This window comes from Anneissia japonica, unplaced genomic scaffold (genome assembly GCF_011630105.1).
Source record: "Anneissia japonica isolate Jap-2015-1 unplaced genomic scaffold, ASM1163010v1 scaffold287863_len737641_cov155, whole genome shotgun sequence".
NCBI lineage: Eukaryota > Metazoa > Echinodermata > Crinoidea > Comatulida > Comatulidae > Anneissia > Anneissia japonica.
Genome location: NW_022742482.1, coordinates 545,002 through 562,128, shown reverse-complemented (window position 1 = coordinate 562,128; position 17,127 = coordinate 545,002). Strand labels below are relative to the sequence as shown.

Here is a 17,127-nt window from a genome sequence, read left to right as displayed (position 1 = left end):
GATATTTACAGCCTGATGATAATCGAGACTCTCAGTCATATAGCGTTGGTTTCAATGGGAGTTTAAATCAAATTTAAGAACTGACCAATCAGAAATGGGCCAGGAATATATGCGTGTCCTACAAACGCATGTTTTTCCACAAATGCACATGTTTTACGTTTTTACTGTTGTTGTTTGGGGACCTGGTGCAAAATTCAAGGGCGAGGCTTAGTGGGAAGGTCCATTATCTGTCCTTGTCAGAATGACTAAAAATTAGCGAGACAAATGCCCTTCACATTAATCCGTACACCTTTCTACTTGCAGTCTCCGGAGGAAGTAATCCGCGCAAATACTATCATAGCTATCGGTGACCTCACCTTCCGTTTTCCTAATCTGATCGAACCATGGACAGCAAATCTGTACGCCAGACTGCGTGATGAATCGGTGCATGTAAGAAAGAACACTCTGATGGTTCTCACACATCTCATTCTTAATGACATGGTCAAGGTGAAAGGTCAGATAAGTGAGATGGCCACATGCATGGTGGACACTGAGCCACGCATTGCTGCACTTGCCAAGCTATTCTTTTTCGAACTGTCTAAGAAGGTAAGGTGTGAAATAAGAAAAAAAAAACATGTTGAAATTCAGCTTATGCATAATTTTAAATCTAGACTTAATGTTTAGTTCAGCCTTACCTTGCATTCATAGTAATGCAGTATGTTCCCATAAAGTGTGAACAATGTCAATATTTCAAATTAACATTTGGAGAAAACTAATAGAAGTTGTTTAAAATGTTTAATATTTTGAGTATTTACTGAGATACATAAACAAAATTAAATATTTAGCAATTAATAAAATGTTATATGGTAGACCTATATTACTGATATGCTATTTGACATATAATCTTGGAAAACCTCCAATATTTAAATAAAACTTTGAATACCCCTAAATTTAGAAGGATCAAATATTGCCATTACTTTTATTTGCAGTGAGACCCAGATTAAACTAAGTCCTTATTGATTTACAAAAATCTCTAAATTGATTACTAGTTTTTCATTATCGCTTGCTTTGAATAATTCCTACTTTCATACTTTATTATTAATTAAAATCGCACACAAAAAAAAACCATGAATTTGTCTATTTTGTGAATACCTGGATTAACCGACTAATTGCCATTGTTCCCAAAATGGAACACCCCTTCAAAATAAAATGGAACAGTCTGACCCAGGGCGCCACGGACGAACTGTCTCCCTAAAGAGAGCCTCGTTTGTGTATTGCATAAAGTGTTGGACCATGTGTCTCGTGTTTTAGAGAAGAATTCTTGATTTTATTTCTGCCTTGGAATTGGATTTTTATTTTCAAGAAGTTGTTGAACTTTGCTGCCTTGGACTTGGCTTTTATTTTCAAGAAGTTGTTGGGCGACCTTTTTTTAATGCACTAACCTATACTGTGGCTAATATTAATGATGTTCTCACTCAAAAGCCCTTTGCCACAACAGTAACTTTCCTAAGGCTAAAATGCAGAGACACTGTGGATTGCCTAAACCTAAAGTTTTATTCTTGAATTGATTTTAATTTTTGATTTTAATTTAGTGTACTCTATTTACTTTAAAGATTGACTTTTTTAAAATCACATTTTGAAGATTTTTAATTGTGAGCCGATTCAAACCATTTTTGTGTTTACTGTATATAGCAAAATCATTTTTTTATTGTTAAAATTCACAAGAATAAATATAAATTTTGTTTATATTTTTATTTTATCATGTTACTGAAGTTATTAGCTTAATTTGTGTATGTGTAATGAAAGAGACTTATAGGCTATTTTCAGACACGGTAGCTAACAGTTAGCAGGATCCGGATTACAAACATACGCGATCACCTGTGCGTTCATACAATAAAATCTTCAATCCGGATACCAAGAAGATGATGATCAGATCATTGACCCATAGGAAACTGGAAATTGAAAATGCGTACATGTGATTGATTAATGATAATAACGCGCTCAAATTGCTAATCAATAGTGCTTGCTAATCGTTGCTAAAGGTTAGCTTCCGATCTGGATACTAGGCCTCTTGTGTGTACCTGACCTAAGTCTGCTTTGCTGAGTATTTTTAAAACATTTCAGTATATAAATTGTTTTATCACCTTTTCTTTTTATTTAATTTACCGTATTTATTTTAAAAAAACACCCCCTCTAGAACTTCATTTGGAATAAACACCTCCCTCGAATACACGCCACAAGGCATTTGTTTTTCCCTTGAATAAACGCACCTCTAAATGATTAAACAATATAAGCAACATCATTCTCAACACATTCTAATAATGGTCTACTACATTAAAATTACATTTCTTTAACCGGGTTGGGATGAATAAGTCTTTATGATTACATAAATATATTTTTATATACAGGTATATATGTTTTAGTTCCACATATACAATGAAATTATGGTGTGTTTATTTGAGTACTGTACATCCATCATTTTACACCCAAAAAAAAACCACCTCCTTCAAATAAATGCCTCTCTCTCATATTTAAGCGCCCCATCAAAATCTCAATAATAAATGCCTGTGGGCATTTATTCAAATAAATATTTTTTCTTGCATTCTATAGGGTAATGCTGTATACAATGTAATGCCAGACATTATCAGCCGGCTCTCTGATCCAGATTGTGGTTTGCCTGAAGAGGACTTCCGAACAATCATGAAGTACCTATTCACATTTATCCAGAAAGAACGACAGTCAGAGTCATTAGTTGAGAAACTCTGCCATCGGTTCCGAGCTACCAGGTTAGTTCCTTACCCAATGGTTTTATCTGTTGGAAAGGTATAGTTACCCTATTTTTTTTCTTTTTTTTTTGTATAGGTATATCACGCCTGATGTTACCATTCATATTGATGAGAGGTGGCCACAATATTTATAATCATATTTATTTATTTAATTTTATAATCTATGAAATACTCAAACCTAGGTCTAAAACATAGCGAGAGCAACTTTATGGCTCGTCAATAGTGTAAGCTAGGGTAACTAAGCATGGCCAGCGTATGATTCGAACCCTTGACAACGAGGTTCACAACCTGAATGGAAATCGCTGCGCCAAACCGCCGTCCACAAGTAGCAGCATAGCTCAGCCAGCTAACATGGTGGTAGCACTGTGTGTGTTTACTGAAATGTCATTTGCTCCGCTCTTTGTGTTTTAGCTGGAGGGCTGAAATGCAAGTATTAAAAAAGTGCACTCTCTTTTGGTAGATACATTTAAGCCATAGTTCCTGTGTGCAATAGAGCGTATGTGCATGTTAACGAACAGTACGCTTTTCAGAAAAGAGATGGGATTGTCTCCCTGTCTGCTGCCTAATCACCACCAGAAGAACACCACTTGAAATAATCCACAAAAGTTTAAAGCATTGAGTTACACTGAGTAAATCAAATTCCATGTAAGGGTATGTTTGGTATGACCCTATGATACGCATATTTATACAAATATTTATGTAGCGCTGTTTACCGAAATTTCATGATATATACGTATTTTTCTATTGAGTAATTTTACAATATTATTTTTTATATTCAGACAGTTGGGTAATTCCAGCTCAAATCAGCCATCCCTTCCCCCCCCCCCCAACTTGCAATTTCCTTTAAAAAATTCTAAACAAAATTTCTGCTCCAATTTCCAAGCGGTTTTTAATTTATGCCGGTTATGGCTCCTTTAACTTTGTACTGTATTTACAAAGCAATATATCCTGGAATAACAAAGACAAAAAGTTGGATATTGCTACATAGACTGAAATTTGGCCCCTCTTACAAGAAATACCATTCAAATTTGGGTAGGATATTTTATTACAACGTTATACTGTATGTCCCCCCCAAAATTCCCTGAAGCATTGTGCTTTTTGGTATCACATGAGAATGGCAGTTGACTTGAGCCGGAATGACCCATTTGTTCCTGCTGTAATTATTATATTTAACATACAATTCATGTTGTCCTAATTACGTAGAACTCCTGTGCAGGTGAGAGACCTTTCTTACTGTCTCTCAATGCTGAATTACAGTGAGAAGGGGGTCAAGCGATTGGTAGAGAACTTTGCATGTTTCTCTGATAAGTTGGCAGACGTTGAGGTGTTCAGTTGTTTCCAGACGATCCTGACAAAAGCTAAGAAGTTAACCAAGCCAGAACTTAAGGTAAATATAAACTTGTGCTTAGTTTTTGTTTCTATGGTGTATGAAATGAGGCCTTCCTTTATTGAAAGGATATGTATTCACAGTTGTTGTGTCTGTTTTCAAGATTAGGTGGAAGAAATGAAGGAATAGATCTTCATATTAATAGTGGAATGTTACATGATAATTTAAGAGAAGTAAAGGTCAAAGACAAGGTCATTGAATTTTAATTAGTTTACCCTTAGCATAATAGAATGTAAAGAGATAGTCCATAATTATATGCCTGTGTATTGTTCTTTGTTGAGGCACAAAGCGGAGGTATGCATTCTCTATGCACCAAAGAGGTTATGTATTCATCACTGTATGTCTGTTAGCAAGGTTAAACAAAAACTTTTTTCCCCATTTTTCTTATGATTTTTTTTATTATACTGTAATTTCACTTTTTTTTAATGACTTTTTCCATTATACTTCTATATTCTCATTCTCAATATCAATGAGAAAAGCTCTTTTTTCTGTTTTCTTACATAGTAAGTCTAGTTATTATTTGTATAGTTATATATTGTTATTGTTATATTTATTATATTATAATTATTGTTAATAATACTGTATTAATATTTTTAATAATTTATATTTTTTTTAGTTACAATTTATTAAATTATTGCTACTTCAGGTGTTTGTAGAAGATTTTGAGGAAAGAATTACACGATGTCACACAAAAGGAGTAGAGGATGATGAAATTGTTGCTAAAGCAACCAAAGCAGCTTCTAAGCTGAAGAGAGGTGGGTCACAGAACCAAAGTACCCCAGCTGCCTCTCGTCAGAGGAGAACCGCTAAATCCACTGCTAAGTCTACCGGTAAGCATGTTGAATAATTGTTGTTTAATTTTAGACATTACACACTATAGTAGACTGGAATAAGCAGTTTTAACCTGCTATTTATGTCTTAATCAAGAGAAGTTACGGATTGCAGTGAGCAATGCACCAAGAATGTTAATGTATAGCCAGCAATATGCTACAATTTCCAGGACTGTTTAAACTTATGATTGTAATTAAACTGTATACTTTAATAGTTTACACTCTTGTAACTTACTATATTATTATTACTGCTGCTGTATAAACACCCTTGTTAAACTTTCTAACGTTGTTGTTGCCTCTGCCGCCACACTCCACCAGGTTACTCAAAAACCTGAGCAGTATAAAAAAGACACTAGCTGGGTTTGAACTGGGGTCTTTAGCGCAAGAAGCAAAACCATTCATCCAAATTCTTACCACTATTGACAAAGTGTTTGTAACGATTTACCGTCCAGACGCGTGCACAGCTGTGAAAGTAATATCGGAGCACCATTCTTTTAAATGTCTTGCCATTATTGGCATATTTTGAGTTTATATTTATGTCCATTATTGTAAGTCAATACATGATGAGTAAGGAATGTCTACATCCATCACAGTATTTGACAGACTGGCTTCATTGAATTATTATTTAAATGATACTCCGGGGCAGAGCCAGGTGTGATGGTCGTCGACGTCTGGACATCATATAAACTTACTCCATTTATACAGGAGTTCACCCCTTCCTGCAATGATCTGAATCTCACAGACTCAAGAAAAGCCGCCCGTAAGGCGGTCTTTTCGTGAGTTATTCTTGTACTGTCACAATTCTGTTTGTAAATTCTTAAAATACTAATTGCACAGTATTATTGTACTTTTTACCATGCTTGCTGCATTTCATTTTTTTCCTACTTGAATCATCATGGATAAATGTTGCACTAATTATTCAAAAAATACTAATAATAAATAACATCCTATGTAAGTTCTTTTGAAATGTGCTGTAAAAAGTTGTAACTTTACAAACTTTTTGTTTTGCATGTATACAAAAGTTAAAAGAACCACCCGCAGAGGAAGACGCAGGCAACAGAAGGATAGTGATTCTGAGGACGATGAAAACACCATGCCACTAAGAGAAACGGCCGTTGATCCTGCGAATTGTAACCCAGGACGCAGTGTGAGGAAGACAAGAATCAGAAAACCGAAAGGTGTAATCCTATCCAGTGATGAGGATAGTGACGAAGAAGAGGTCCTTCAGTCGATGCTGACAAAAGGTATTATAAGCAATCTTTATATTCTATTTACCATGTCATTTTATTTATATGAATTTAAACAAATACTGTATTTGAGAAAACATGCTTATTTTAAGTGACTGTTAATGCAAACACAAGCAAATGTATTTTTGGAGTTGTCCACCTGTTACATGAGTATTATAGTATATAAAACACATAGTTGGCTGCTTTTAAATACAAAAAACATTCAACAAAAACTGCCAAAAAAAGGAAGGTTAGTAATGATGTTGCTGGAATTCCATAATATATTAATAATCTGTTATTAATATATATTATACTGTTCTCCTTTATGATAATGACAATGTTGCTGTTGGTTCGCTTCAATTTATTTAGTTTTAAAAGCAGTATCTTTCTAATGACCACCTTAAGTCAATGTCTGTCAAATGTCTTTGAAAAGACGGCTATTTGTACCAGTACCAGTATCCATACGTCTTTTTTAATTTGTGTAGATATGTTGATACATACTGCTAACATCTGTCTTTATATTTCAGTGCCAAGGTTTGGCCTTGATGAGAGTACTGGAAGTGAAACAGAGAATTCTGCACCTAACAGAGGTCCTACCACAGCGTCAGGATATAAGAAAGGCAAACGAAAACTCCTATCAACGCCAGATGGTGCTAGAGGGTCTTCCAGCAGATTGTAATAAATTACACAATGAAATCGTAGTAGCTTTAAACAATGAAATCGTAATTTTTTTTTATAGCATTAAATATACAATTATACTATGGAGTGTTGACATTACGATAATATAAATGTTCTGTAATTATGATTTAGATGCATTTGGATGTAAATTAAACATTTTCGAATGTATAGCTTGATTACGAAATCCTGTATTAGGTTATTCATCATTAATGGCAGCCGGCTTGCTCTGGGATTAAATTTAATTAGTATGTGTGCGTCCCTTAATACAGTTGAACCTCTCTAGGGTCCAGAGAAAAGTGGTTGCTTATGAGAGGTGATTCCTTACAAGTGTAAACACCGTATGAGATCCAACTTATTGGGATGTCATGCCTCAGGTAAAAATATTCATTACAAAAATAATATGTAATAATTATTATTGTACCAGTATTTTAATAAGCATTTGTTACCACCTCCAAGTAAAGTCCGTTGAAAAAAAATGAATTCTTTACGCTCCGGGATGGTTGTGTACCAGAGGTAAAATACCACAGATAATTAATTTAAATTATCATGCCAAAAAGTGGCTGCGGCCCCTTACGAAAGGTGAGTTCATACTAGAGGTGTGTGCTTAGGAGAGGTATTAAATGCAGTAATTGAATGAAGAAAATAAACAGGCTTTTGGCAAGTGGTGACTAAGAAAGGTGGTTGCAAAGAGAGGTTTAACTGTACAGTATTTAGTGTACTTTATAACTACAGACAGATAATAAAAAGGATATTTGTACTGTAGTGTATTTCATTGTGTATTTACTGATCCTATTGTGTACAGGCTTCTTTTTATTTACTCAGTCACAGGAACATTTATTTCCTTTAATGTCTATAATACACCAATGTGTAGAAAAAAAAGTAGACAAATGAATATACAGTACACTATTTCCAAAAAGGCAAAAGCTTGTGTACAGGAATGCCCAAAACACAGGAACGCTTGCGTAACAAAACATGGGGTACACAGAAACAAAATGATTACACACATAAAGACAAAAAGCTGATTGTAATTTTTAGGAGAACAAATGTGTACATTTATTAAATAAAATTAAATATTTTGATACAGTAAAAGGTGATATTTGAATATTTTAGAAAAGTTTTTCTTGGATACAGATTGCTTAATATTTGGTGGTAAGTTATTCCAAACTTTTGGTAAATATATAATGTGTTGAAAAGAAGATTTTTATCTGCGGGGGAATAGTTCTAGTGGCTTAATTTTGGAAGTAAGAATTCGGATGAAAAAATTACAAATTCGTGGTGGATTTATTTACGAACTGGTTTTTTTTTTGTCTGTTTTTGGAATAAGCTGCTAGTGTTCGACTGATAAGTATTTTACCAAACAATATTGCAATAACTTAAATAAGGGAGGGTGAGAGTACAGTAAAGGCAGGATGTTGAGCGAAATAAAGTATATACAAAATTAACACAATACTTTTGTAAACCTTAATCTCAAGTTCTTTAATGGGTATTTACATGCAAGTCCTAAATCAATGTTGTATTTTCAACTACTGTAGTGGCTAATATACTTATTCATTTTAATCTGTCTTGATAAATCCTGTATGTGTTCTTATATTGTGAAATATTGCAGTGTTATGTCTCAATAAACTGAAACAGGTTTTGCCTGTTGTATAAATGCTGGTTTTTTTTTATGTAATCATTAGGATTAGGAAATCGGTTTGTTTCTAAAGCAGGACAAACTCAATTCTCGCCCAATTACAGTATGTTTAAAAATGCACTTACAATACTTAACTTTATACCTTAGCTATAGATTTTAGCCTGAGTGGTTAAATTTGTTTGGAATGCACACGAGGTTGGTGATTGTTGGCCATGAACTCTAGCATTTAGTTAGTTGGAGCATGTCTGGAAAAGTTTTAAATTGAGAAAACTTTTAAATTATTGAACCATACTTGTACCATTATTTTTACAGGGAAGTTTTAAATAAAACATGTTAATTGGAACACCCGTTTTAAATGTTCTTGGGGAGGGGTATTCTGTGAGACCTCACCCCAACCATGGTTGGGTCTGCGGAAATTTTAGAAAATATTAGTCTCTAGGTGGCCTGAAGTGGCACTGTTGTATAGTAAAATTCATCATCATCACATCACCCTTATAGTCAAAATGACGCGGCAACAAATTTCTCATGATCTTTTATTAGGAACCATACAGACCTAATTAATATGTGTGATGTAAATTAGTAAATTAATTTTGAAACCTTGTTTTTAATTTTTTACGTTAATTTACCTACTTCAATCTGTGATGTACCATTGGAAATAAAACTTTAAAAGCTAATTGTCTTTGATGTACGTATTTACAGTACTTTACTTTACCAGCTTAAAACCGGGAGTCCAGGTTCACTTCAGCCCACCATGGTTGGGGTTGGCCTATATTGTATTTCTAGATGACCGGAAATGACACTCTTATAGAGAAAACCAACAACAGGTCTTTAATGAAGTAGGTAGCCTAATGGTACTAACCTAGAGCTTAAAACTTACGAACACACTTCGATACAGTACATCTGAAATTCAAAAATGACCATCGAGCACTGAGAGACTGCAAATGAATACGGAATTGGAATTGGAAGAAGAGCAACGACATGAATGGTATGTGAATTTCAAATCAAACAGCGTTGGTGGAAGTGGAAAAATATTGAGAAATAAGCCTATAATACGCTGTATTAATTGGCAAGTAAAATGTAAAGTTTCCAGTAGGTGAAGGGTGTGCATAACGCACCCAACAAAATGTGATAAGGTCCACATTTCCAAGACAGTCGATAATGTATTGAATATAAATTTGTGATTTTCTGTGATTTAAAAATAAAATCTTAAATGTATATATTAAACAGTAGGTCTAATCTACTAGCAGTCTGTCGTGATTCGGAAAAACACAATTTATCCAATTTTGAGATTTTAGCTTAGGGGCACCCTGTGGATGTATTCTGTCATGGGAAGTGATCATATATAGGCCTACTCCAAACAATTTTTAGATATGAAATAGTGTTACGAATTATATCCGTCCACTAAAGCATTATGTTAACTAAACATTGCAATATTGGAAATCAAACAATCAATTTAATTTCTGAGCTGGTGGCGGTACAATAATACTGTATCATTTTGTTATTGTCAGAGTACGGTTATTGAAAGAAATGCATCATTTTTCCAATAAGAAGTTGCAATTTGAAAGTTGTGGTCATAAAGATGAGTTTTAGAACCATATTATTAACTAAAATTACTGTATTAGATTAAACTTTCCACGTTTGCCTGTCATCACCTAGCTACGGTACTCCCCCCTCCTCCTCATCATCATCTTCACATTGTCATCATCATCATCTTCATCATTGAAATTATTAATTGTCCATAATTAAATGGGGGAAACACACATAATGCACGTAAGTGTTCTAAGCATCTAGAAAACAAAACGTTCTGAAGGAGAACCTAAGACTCCCTCCACCCTCACCCCATTCTCTTCTCATGACCCCGCTCACTCAGGGATCCATGTAGTCTGTGCGATATTATTTCCATCAGTAGGGGCTTAAGCCACCCCCTCCCCTACTGGACAGACCCCCTCCCCTACTGCACAGATCAAAGCCACCCCCTCCCATTGGACAGCTTGAGCCGCCGGGCAGTCGGACTAAAAAATATAAAAATAAGGCCCACGCCAAACCAACACATGTCTGTCACAATCAGAGAGTCATTTCTGGCCATTCAGTAGTTCCTATTCTTAAAAAATTCTCATTTGGGAGGGGGAACACCCTCTCAAACCCTTATCCCAGCTCGTGCCTACCAGCCCAAGTCCCCCTGTCAGACAGCTCAGCCCCCGCCCCCAGAAAATGATATCCTAGAGCCGCCACAAAATCTGCGCAGAAAACGGCCTTTATTTTCCGAAGTGTATGGACGAATTTCCAGGTTCAATTCCCCTGGCCCCGGCACGTAGGCCTTATTTTACATTCGGGAATATTAGCAAAGTCATTTTTAGGGCTTCCGTGACCATTTCCTCCTTTTTTTTTCCTCGATGAAGTTTGCATATGGAACCATATCAGAAGAAAATTAGCTGCTATGTACCTCTGAAAAATATCGGGAACAAAACACCATCTTGAAAATCATAAAATCGTGTTTCTGGCTCTAGATGAGGATTTGGTGTCTTGGCACTGTATTTGGCTTTACCAATAATAGTGGAATGGTTAATGTAACGTTTAAAAATTATTCTGGCCTATAAAATTCAAGATGGCTGCAGTCCGCCATCTTGAAAAACCGCAAAAAATGCATTATATATATTGGGTTCTATAAGCTACAAGGACAAATAGGATGTTATTTCCTCTAAAGTTTGCTGTACTAGATGCTGACATTGTTACATTGGATCCAAGATGACTGTTGTTCGCCATCGAAGAAATGCCAAACAGTAACACTTGTAGCAAGATGAGCTAGAAGGACAAATGGAATGTCATTTTCTCCTAAATTTGGCATTCCTATACACTGGAATGCTTATTGTAGAGTTTCTAAAATCATACTGACCTATATAATCGCGACACCACTCTGTCCAAACGAGTCGCTTCATGACACAAAGATTCTCTGTGGTCATTAAGACAAACTCTAAACAAAACCTGAATGATGACATCGTATTTGTTAAAACGGTGAGTGACAATGCAATAACATAATTATCAACACTGTTGGTGTTAAAAGCACTTTATTTTCATATAATGGTGGTTACATACGCAATCAAGGTAACAGAGTAGCCATATATAATCGTCGTGTTCTACTAAGAAATTGCAGCAATATACAGATAATATGTTTTATGCTAATGGCTGCAGATTTTAAAGCATTTTATTTTTTTTACATTGTAATCAAATTCCAAAGTTAATTATTTTCCATTACATTTTCATGTCATCCATTAAATTAATATATAGAACATGGGCGGCGGAACCGGGGCCCGGCCCCCCCCCCCACTTTTTGGCGAAAAATATATAATGTCTGGAGAACTTTGTATGATCGGAAATGCAAAAAAAGAAGAAAGGGAAGAAGGAGAAGGATGGGAAAGAGAATGTTTATCCAGTACCCGACCGAGTTACATTTTCTCGCAATTCACATTGGCGGATCTGGGAGGAGGGGATCATGGGTCCTGACCCCTCCCTTGTGCAATACCTATTCTGAACCCTGTCTCTTATACACATCTAGATGTGTATAAGAGACAGTTTCAGGACCGTGAGCTGTTTTTTTTTTTTTTTGCTATTAGAAAATTAGAATTTTGAAGAACATAAAATTCATTAAAACACACTTCAAATGTCGGGAAAGCTCAATTCCCGCCATCTAGGAATTAAAATTTCTTTTTGGGATTTATCGATTCATGGAAAAAAAATTACGCATGCAACTACTCACCCAAGACTCCTGTTACGCGCCTGCTTATAAGTGGCCCCCCCCCCCCCCCCACTTTGAAAAACGTTCCGCCGGCCCTGTAGAAGTCACAATGTTCAAAAAAGAATGTTAGACCCATGTGAATATTCATCGGGGTCTCGTTTTTATATATTTCTGATGTGAATATTCATCGGGGGTCTAGTTTTTATATATTTCTAATGTGCAAGTGATTAAACATTATGTCTATGTCAACTACCTTGCTTATTCAACCTCTACTTTTCCTTGCAATTTCAGATTAGTAAACGAATGCTACTGGCTGCAGATTTTAAAGCATTTTATTTATTTTTTATATTGTAATCAAATTCCAAAGTGAATTATTTTCCATTACATTTTCATGTCATCCATTAAAATAATATATAGAAGTCACAATGTTCAAAAAAGAATGTTAGACCCATGTGAATATTCATCGGGGGTCTCGTTTTTATACATTTCTGATGTGAATATTCATCGGGGGTCTAGTTTTTATATATTTCTAATGTGCAAGTGATTGATCATTATGTTTATGTCAACTACCTTGCTTATTCAACCTCTACTTTTTCCTTGCAATTTCAGATTAGTAAACGAATGCTACTGGCTGCAGATTTTAAAGCATTTTATTTTTTTTTATATTGTAATCAAATTCCAAAGTGAATTATTTTCCATTACATTTTCATGTCATCCATTAAAATAATATATAGAAGTCACAATGTTCAAAAAAGAATGTTAGACCCATGTGAATATTCATCGGGGGTCTCGTTTTTATATATTTCTGATGTGAATATTCATCGGGGGTCTCGTTTTTATATATTTCTAATGTGCAAGTGATTGAACATTATGTCTATGTCAACTACCTTGCTTATTCAACCTCTACTTTTTCCTTGCAATTTCAGAATAGTAAACGAATGCTACTGGCTGCAGATTTTAAAGCATTTTATTTTTTTTTTATATTGTAATCAAATTCCAAAGTGAATTATTTTCCATTACCTTTTCATGTCATCCATTAAAATAATATATAGAAGTCACAATGTTCAAAAAAGAATGTTAGACCCATGTGAATATTCATCGGGGTCTCGTTTTTATACATTTCTGATGTGAATATTCATCGGGGGTCTAGTTTTTATATATTTCTAATGTGCAAGTGATTGAACATTATGTTTATGTCAACTACCTTGCTTATTCAACCTCTACTTTTTCCTTGCAATTTCAGATTAGTAAACAAATGCTACTGGCTGCAGATTTTAAAGCATTTTATTTTTTTTTTATATTGTGATCAAATTCCAAAGTGAATTATTTTCCATTACATTTTCATGTCATCCATTAAAATAATATATGGAAGTCACAATGTTCAAAAAAGAATGTTAGACCCATGTGAATATTCATCGGGGGTCTCGTTTTTATACATTTCTGATGTGAATATTCATCGGGGGTCTCGTTTTTATATATTTCTAATGTGCAAGTGATTGAACATTATGTTTATGTCAACTACCTTGCTTTATTCAACCTCTACTTTTTCCTTGCAATTTCAGATTAGTGAACGAATAATTAAGTCCGTTATCAATTATTTATTTATTCAAATAAAAAAAAATAGAAATATTTGTATCTTAACAAAATTGTACTAAATCTTAGCCTACAAATAACATATTTTAATAGGAAATGTGTTCAAATGTTATATTATCTACATTGTTAGCAAATAATGGAATGCTCCTAAAGGAAGAAAACAATACAACCTAATAATCAAATTAAAAATGGAAACGACCTGTGCACGACCTACAAGCATGCTTGATAAGTGCTCTATGGATATAATAATGTATTAGCGATACGTTGTGATGGTTAACATCTATGAAAGGCTAAAAGTTTTTGTGCACATTTTTAACTGGTATGGATATATTAGTCGCATTGGTTATCTTCATTTTTGCGCATTCCACTACACAATTTAATGTGGCTCGGCCAATCAGAAGACTGGCAGTTAGGACAACAGTACGTCTGACTGTGGCAAAGAGAGCACTCAAACTGGCCCACCAAACCACAGACACATAGCTTGTACATATCTGGAAACAAGAAATAAAATATACATCTGAATTTTATAAGAGACGTCATGTATATATCGATTAATTATGAATGAATATAATTGTTTAAATATAAAATAAAATAATAATAATAATAATAATAATAATAATAATAATAATAATGATGATAACAACAACAACAATAATAATAATAATATAATAATAAGAATACGAATAAGAATAATTTTACATGTTTAAACCGCATAATGCCAGAGCTTTTATGCGCTTAACATAAACAAAAATAGAGAAAAAATAACTAAAACAAGAAACAACCTAAAAGTAACAAAGACAGCCATGGAAAGTTAAAACCATCACCACCGACAATTTAAGGTACATTATTTCAAAGCGTGCCATAATGGTGTGGTTAGCTAGCTCAAAAATCTAAAATCAAAAACAAACATCAGAAAAAAAATAATTAAAGTGCTCCAAAGAGAATGATGGTTTTCAAAGCACATTTGAGGGAAGAAACTGTTGCGCAGGATTTTATATCGCCAGAGGTTGCGTGTTCTAAAGTATCTGAGTTTCCAGTCTGAGTTGCGAAGACGACCTAAGAATTGAGCGTTGATGGTTGACCAGTTGTGTGATGTGAACAGAAGTTTTGATTGAAGAGCTTTGAAAGTGGTGAGAAGAATCTTGAAGGTAAGCCTCTTCTCAATGGGCAGCCAGGATTGAGTATTGGGGTTATGTGAGGAAATGGTTTACTGCACGTTACAATGCGAGCAATCGTGTTCTGTATCCGCTCTAGTTTAGTAATTTCCGACCTAGGTAATTCATACAAAAGATTAATACATCAATCCAGACGTGAGGTAATAAAAGCATGTACCAGTCTAAGTGTTCTTTCTAATGCTGCCTATTTAACTGATTCCTGAAAATCATGTTCTACGTTTTTAATGTGCTGCTTAAATTGCATTGATGAATCGAATACAGAACACAAGTTAATTACTTCTGCATTGATACCAATGATAACAGAGCTTATTGGGGGGTTTAAAATTTGGAAACAACATGGATTATCTCGGTCTTTGTCTCGTTCAGTAGAAGATTGTTAGCTACGACCCAAGATTGAACATCAAGAAAACAAGAAGAAAACTTTGTTACTTCAAGCGATCTGTCAGATGGTTTAAACTGGTAGTATTACTGTACATCGTCTGCATAAAGAATGACCATGAATCCCTGAGTTTTGACAATTTTTTCCAGAGAAGTGTGAATATGACAAACGATAGCGGTTCATTTCATGCGATGACACACCCAGAATAACAACTGAATATTTACGTTCGGTCATTTATGATTTTTAATCAATAATAGGCGCTTCCACTGAGCCCAAACTGGAACTTAAGAAGCCTAAGAAGTTTAAAATGTTCTATTCTATCGAATGCTTATGAAAAATCAAGTAAAGCAAGAACCTAATCTCATTTGTGAAGAGCTGACGTGACATTTTTTTTTCAACGCCAAGTAGAGCTGTCTCAACACTATGGCAAGGGCGACGGGCAGATTGCTTCTCAGCTAAGAGGTTGTGTTGATGGATATGAGTTTAAACCTGAAAGGCGACAACTCTTCCCAAAAGCTTGCTCAAGAAGGGTAGATTAGAAATTGGTCTAAAATTTGAAAGTAACTCAGTGTCCAGTCCCTGTCTTTTAAGAACAGGTGTCACATTGGCAAACTTAAATCATGTTGGAAAAATGCCAGAAGTCAAAGAGTGATTTATGTTTGTATAATGGTGGGCAGACAAATATTCAGATACTTCTTAGTGAATGCTCTAGGAAGGGGATCCAGATTAGATTATTTATTTATTGTTTGAGATAATATCATTATTAAACATCACTTGCATAATCCCACAATTTTCCTTACCGCTTCCTGCAATGCAGCGAATAAGAACACTATCGGACGCATATGTCTCATGGACTTTCTTCCTCTTCTCACATGCGCCGTCGATGTCTTGCAAACTCTCATTCAGCAGAGCGAACGGTTGTTCCGGAAGCTTGTAGCCTAGTTCTTTTTTAATGTCTTTACGTAAATCACCGAGGGTTCCAACTAAGTTTGCTGACAGTACACCGACTTTTGTGAAGTTATTGTTATCAGGACTGAAGAGCATAACATACATGTTGGCACGGTCTTCCAATACTAGCAACACACAAAACATAATTTATTCACAATTACAAAATGGTTAAATAATGATACGTTTATCAGGTAGGTTTTCTGATGTTATTAAACTAATCAATTTATCAAGCTGGCTACAAGTCTTTGCATTCTAAAATTACCATAAATTTTCTAAAATGCGGCTCTCTCGACTATTCGCCGCGTGTGTGAAACGTATATATAAGATGTGTATAAGAGACAGACCTACAAGCATGCTTGATAAGTGCTCTATGGATATAATAATGTATTAGCGATACGTTGTGATGGTTAACATCTATGAAAGGCTAAAAGTTTTTGTGCACATTTTTAACTGGTATGGATATATTAGTCGCATTGGTTATCTTCATTTTTGCGCATTCCACTACACAATTTAATGTGGCTCGGCCAATCAGAAGACTGGCAGTTAGGACAACAGTACGTCTGACTGTGGCAAAGAGAGCACTCAAACTGGCCCACCAAACCACAGACACATAGCTTGTACATATCTGGAAACAAGAAATAAAATATACATCTGAATTTTATAAGAGACGTCATGTATATATCGATTAATTATGAATGAATATAATTGTTTAAATATAAAATAAAATAATAATAATAATAATAATAATAATAATAATAATAATAATGATGATAACAACAA

At 34.6% G+C, this 17,127-nt stretch overlaps 2 protein-coding genes across 5 annotated transcripts in view; one reads left to right on the top strand and one right to left on the bottom strand.

The window, feature by feature from the left end:
* The window catches only part of LOC117119163 (condensin complex subunit 1-like), a 37,586-nt gene extending 28,394 nt beyond the window's left edge, over nucleotides 1-9,192 (top strand). For all 4 annotated transcript variants that reach the window (XM_033263974.1, XM_033263976.1, XM_033263973.1 and 1 more), the window contains exons 25-30: nucleotides 304-585; nucleotides 2,590-2,765; nucleotides 3,969-4,152; nucleotides 4,799-4,982; nucleotides 6,005-6,226; nucleotides 6,736-9,192. In XM_033263974.1, the coding sequence (XP_033119865.1) occupies nucleotides 304-585; nucleotides 2,590-2,765; nucleotides 3,969-4,152; nucleotides 4,799-4,982; nucleotides 6,005-6,226; nucleotides 6,736-6,887 (1,200 nt within the window). In that variant the 3' untranslated portion in view covers nucleotides 6,888-9,192. The remainder of the gene's footprint in view (nucleotides 1-303; nucleotides 586-2,589; nucleotides 2,766-3,968; nucleotides 4,153-4,798; nucleotides 4,983-6,004; nucleotides 6,227-6,735) is intronic.
* A 4,270-nt stretch (nucleotides 9,193-13,462) lies between these two features.
* Nucleotides 13,463-17,127, bottom strand: part of LOC117119184 (fibrocystin-L-like) — a 77,062-nt gene continuing 73,397 nt past the window's right edge. Inside the window, exons 50-51 of the mRNA XM_033264004.1 lie at nucleotides 16,200-16,472; nucleotides 13,463-14,336 (exon numbers count right to left, since the gene is read on the bottom strand). Coding sequence (XP_033119895.1) covers nucleotides 14,176-14,336; nucleotides 16,200-16,472 — 434 coding nt within the window. The 3' untranslated portion in view covers nucleotides 13,463-14,175. The remainder of the gene's footprint in view (nucleotides 14,337-16,199; nucleotides 16,473-17,127) is intronic.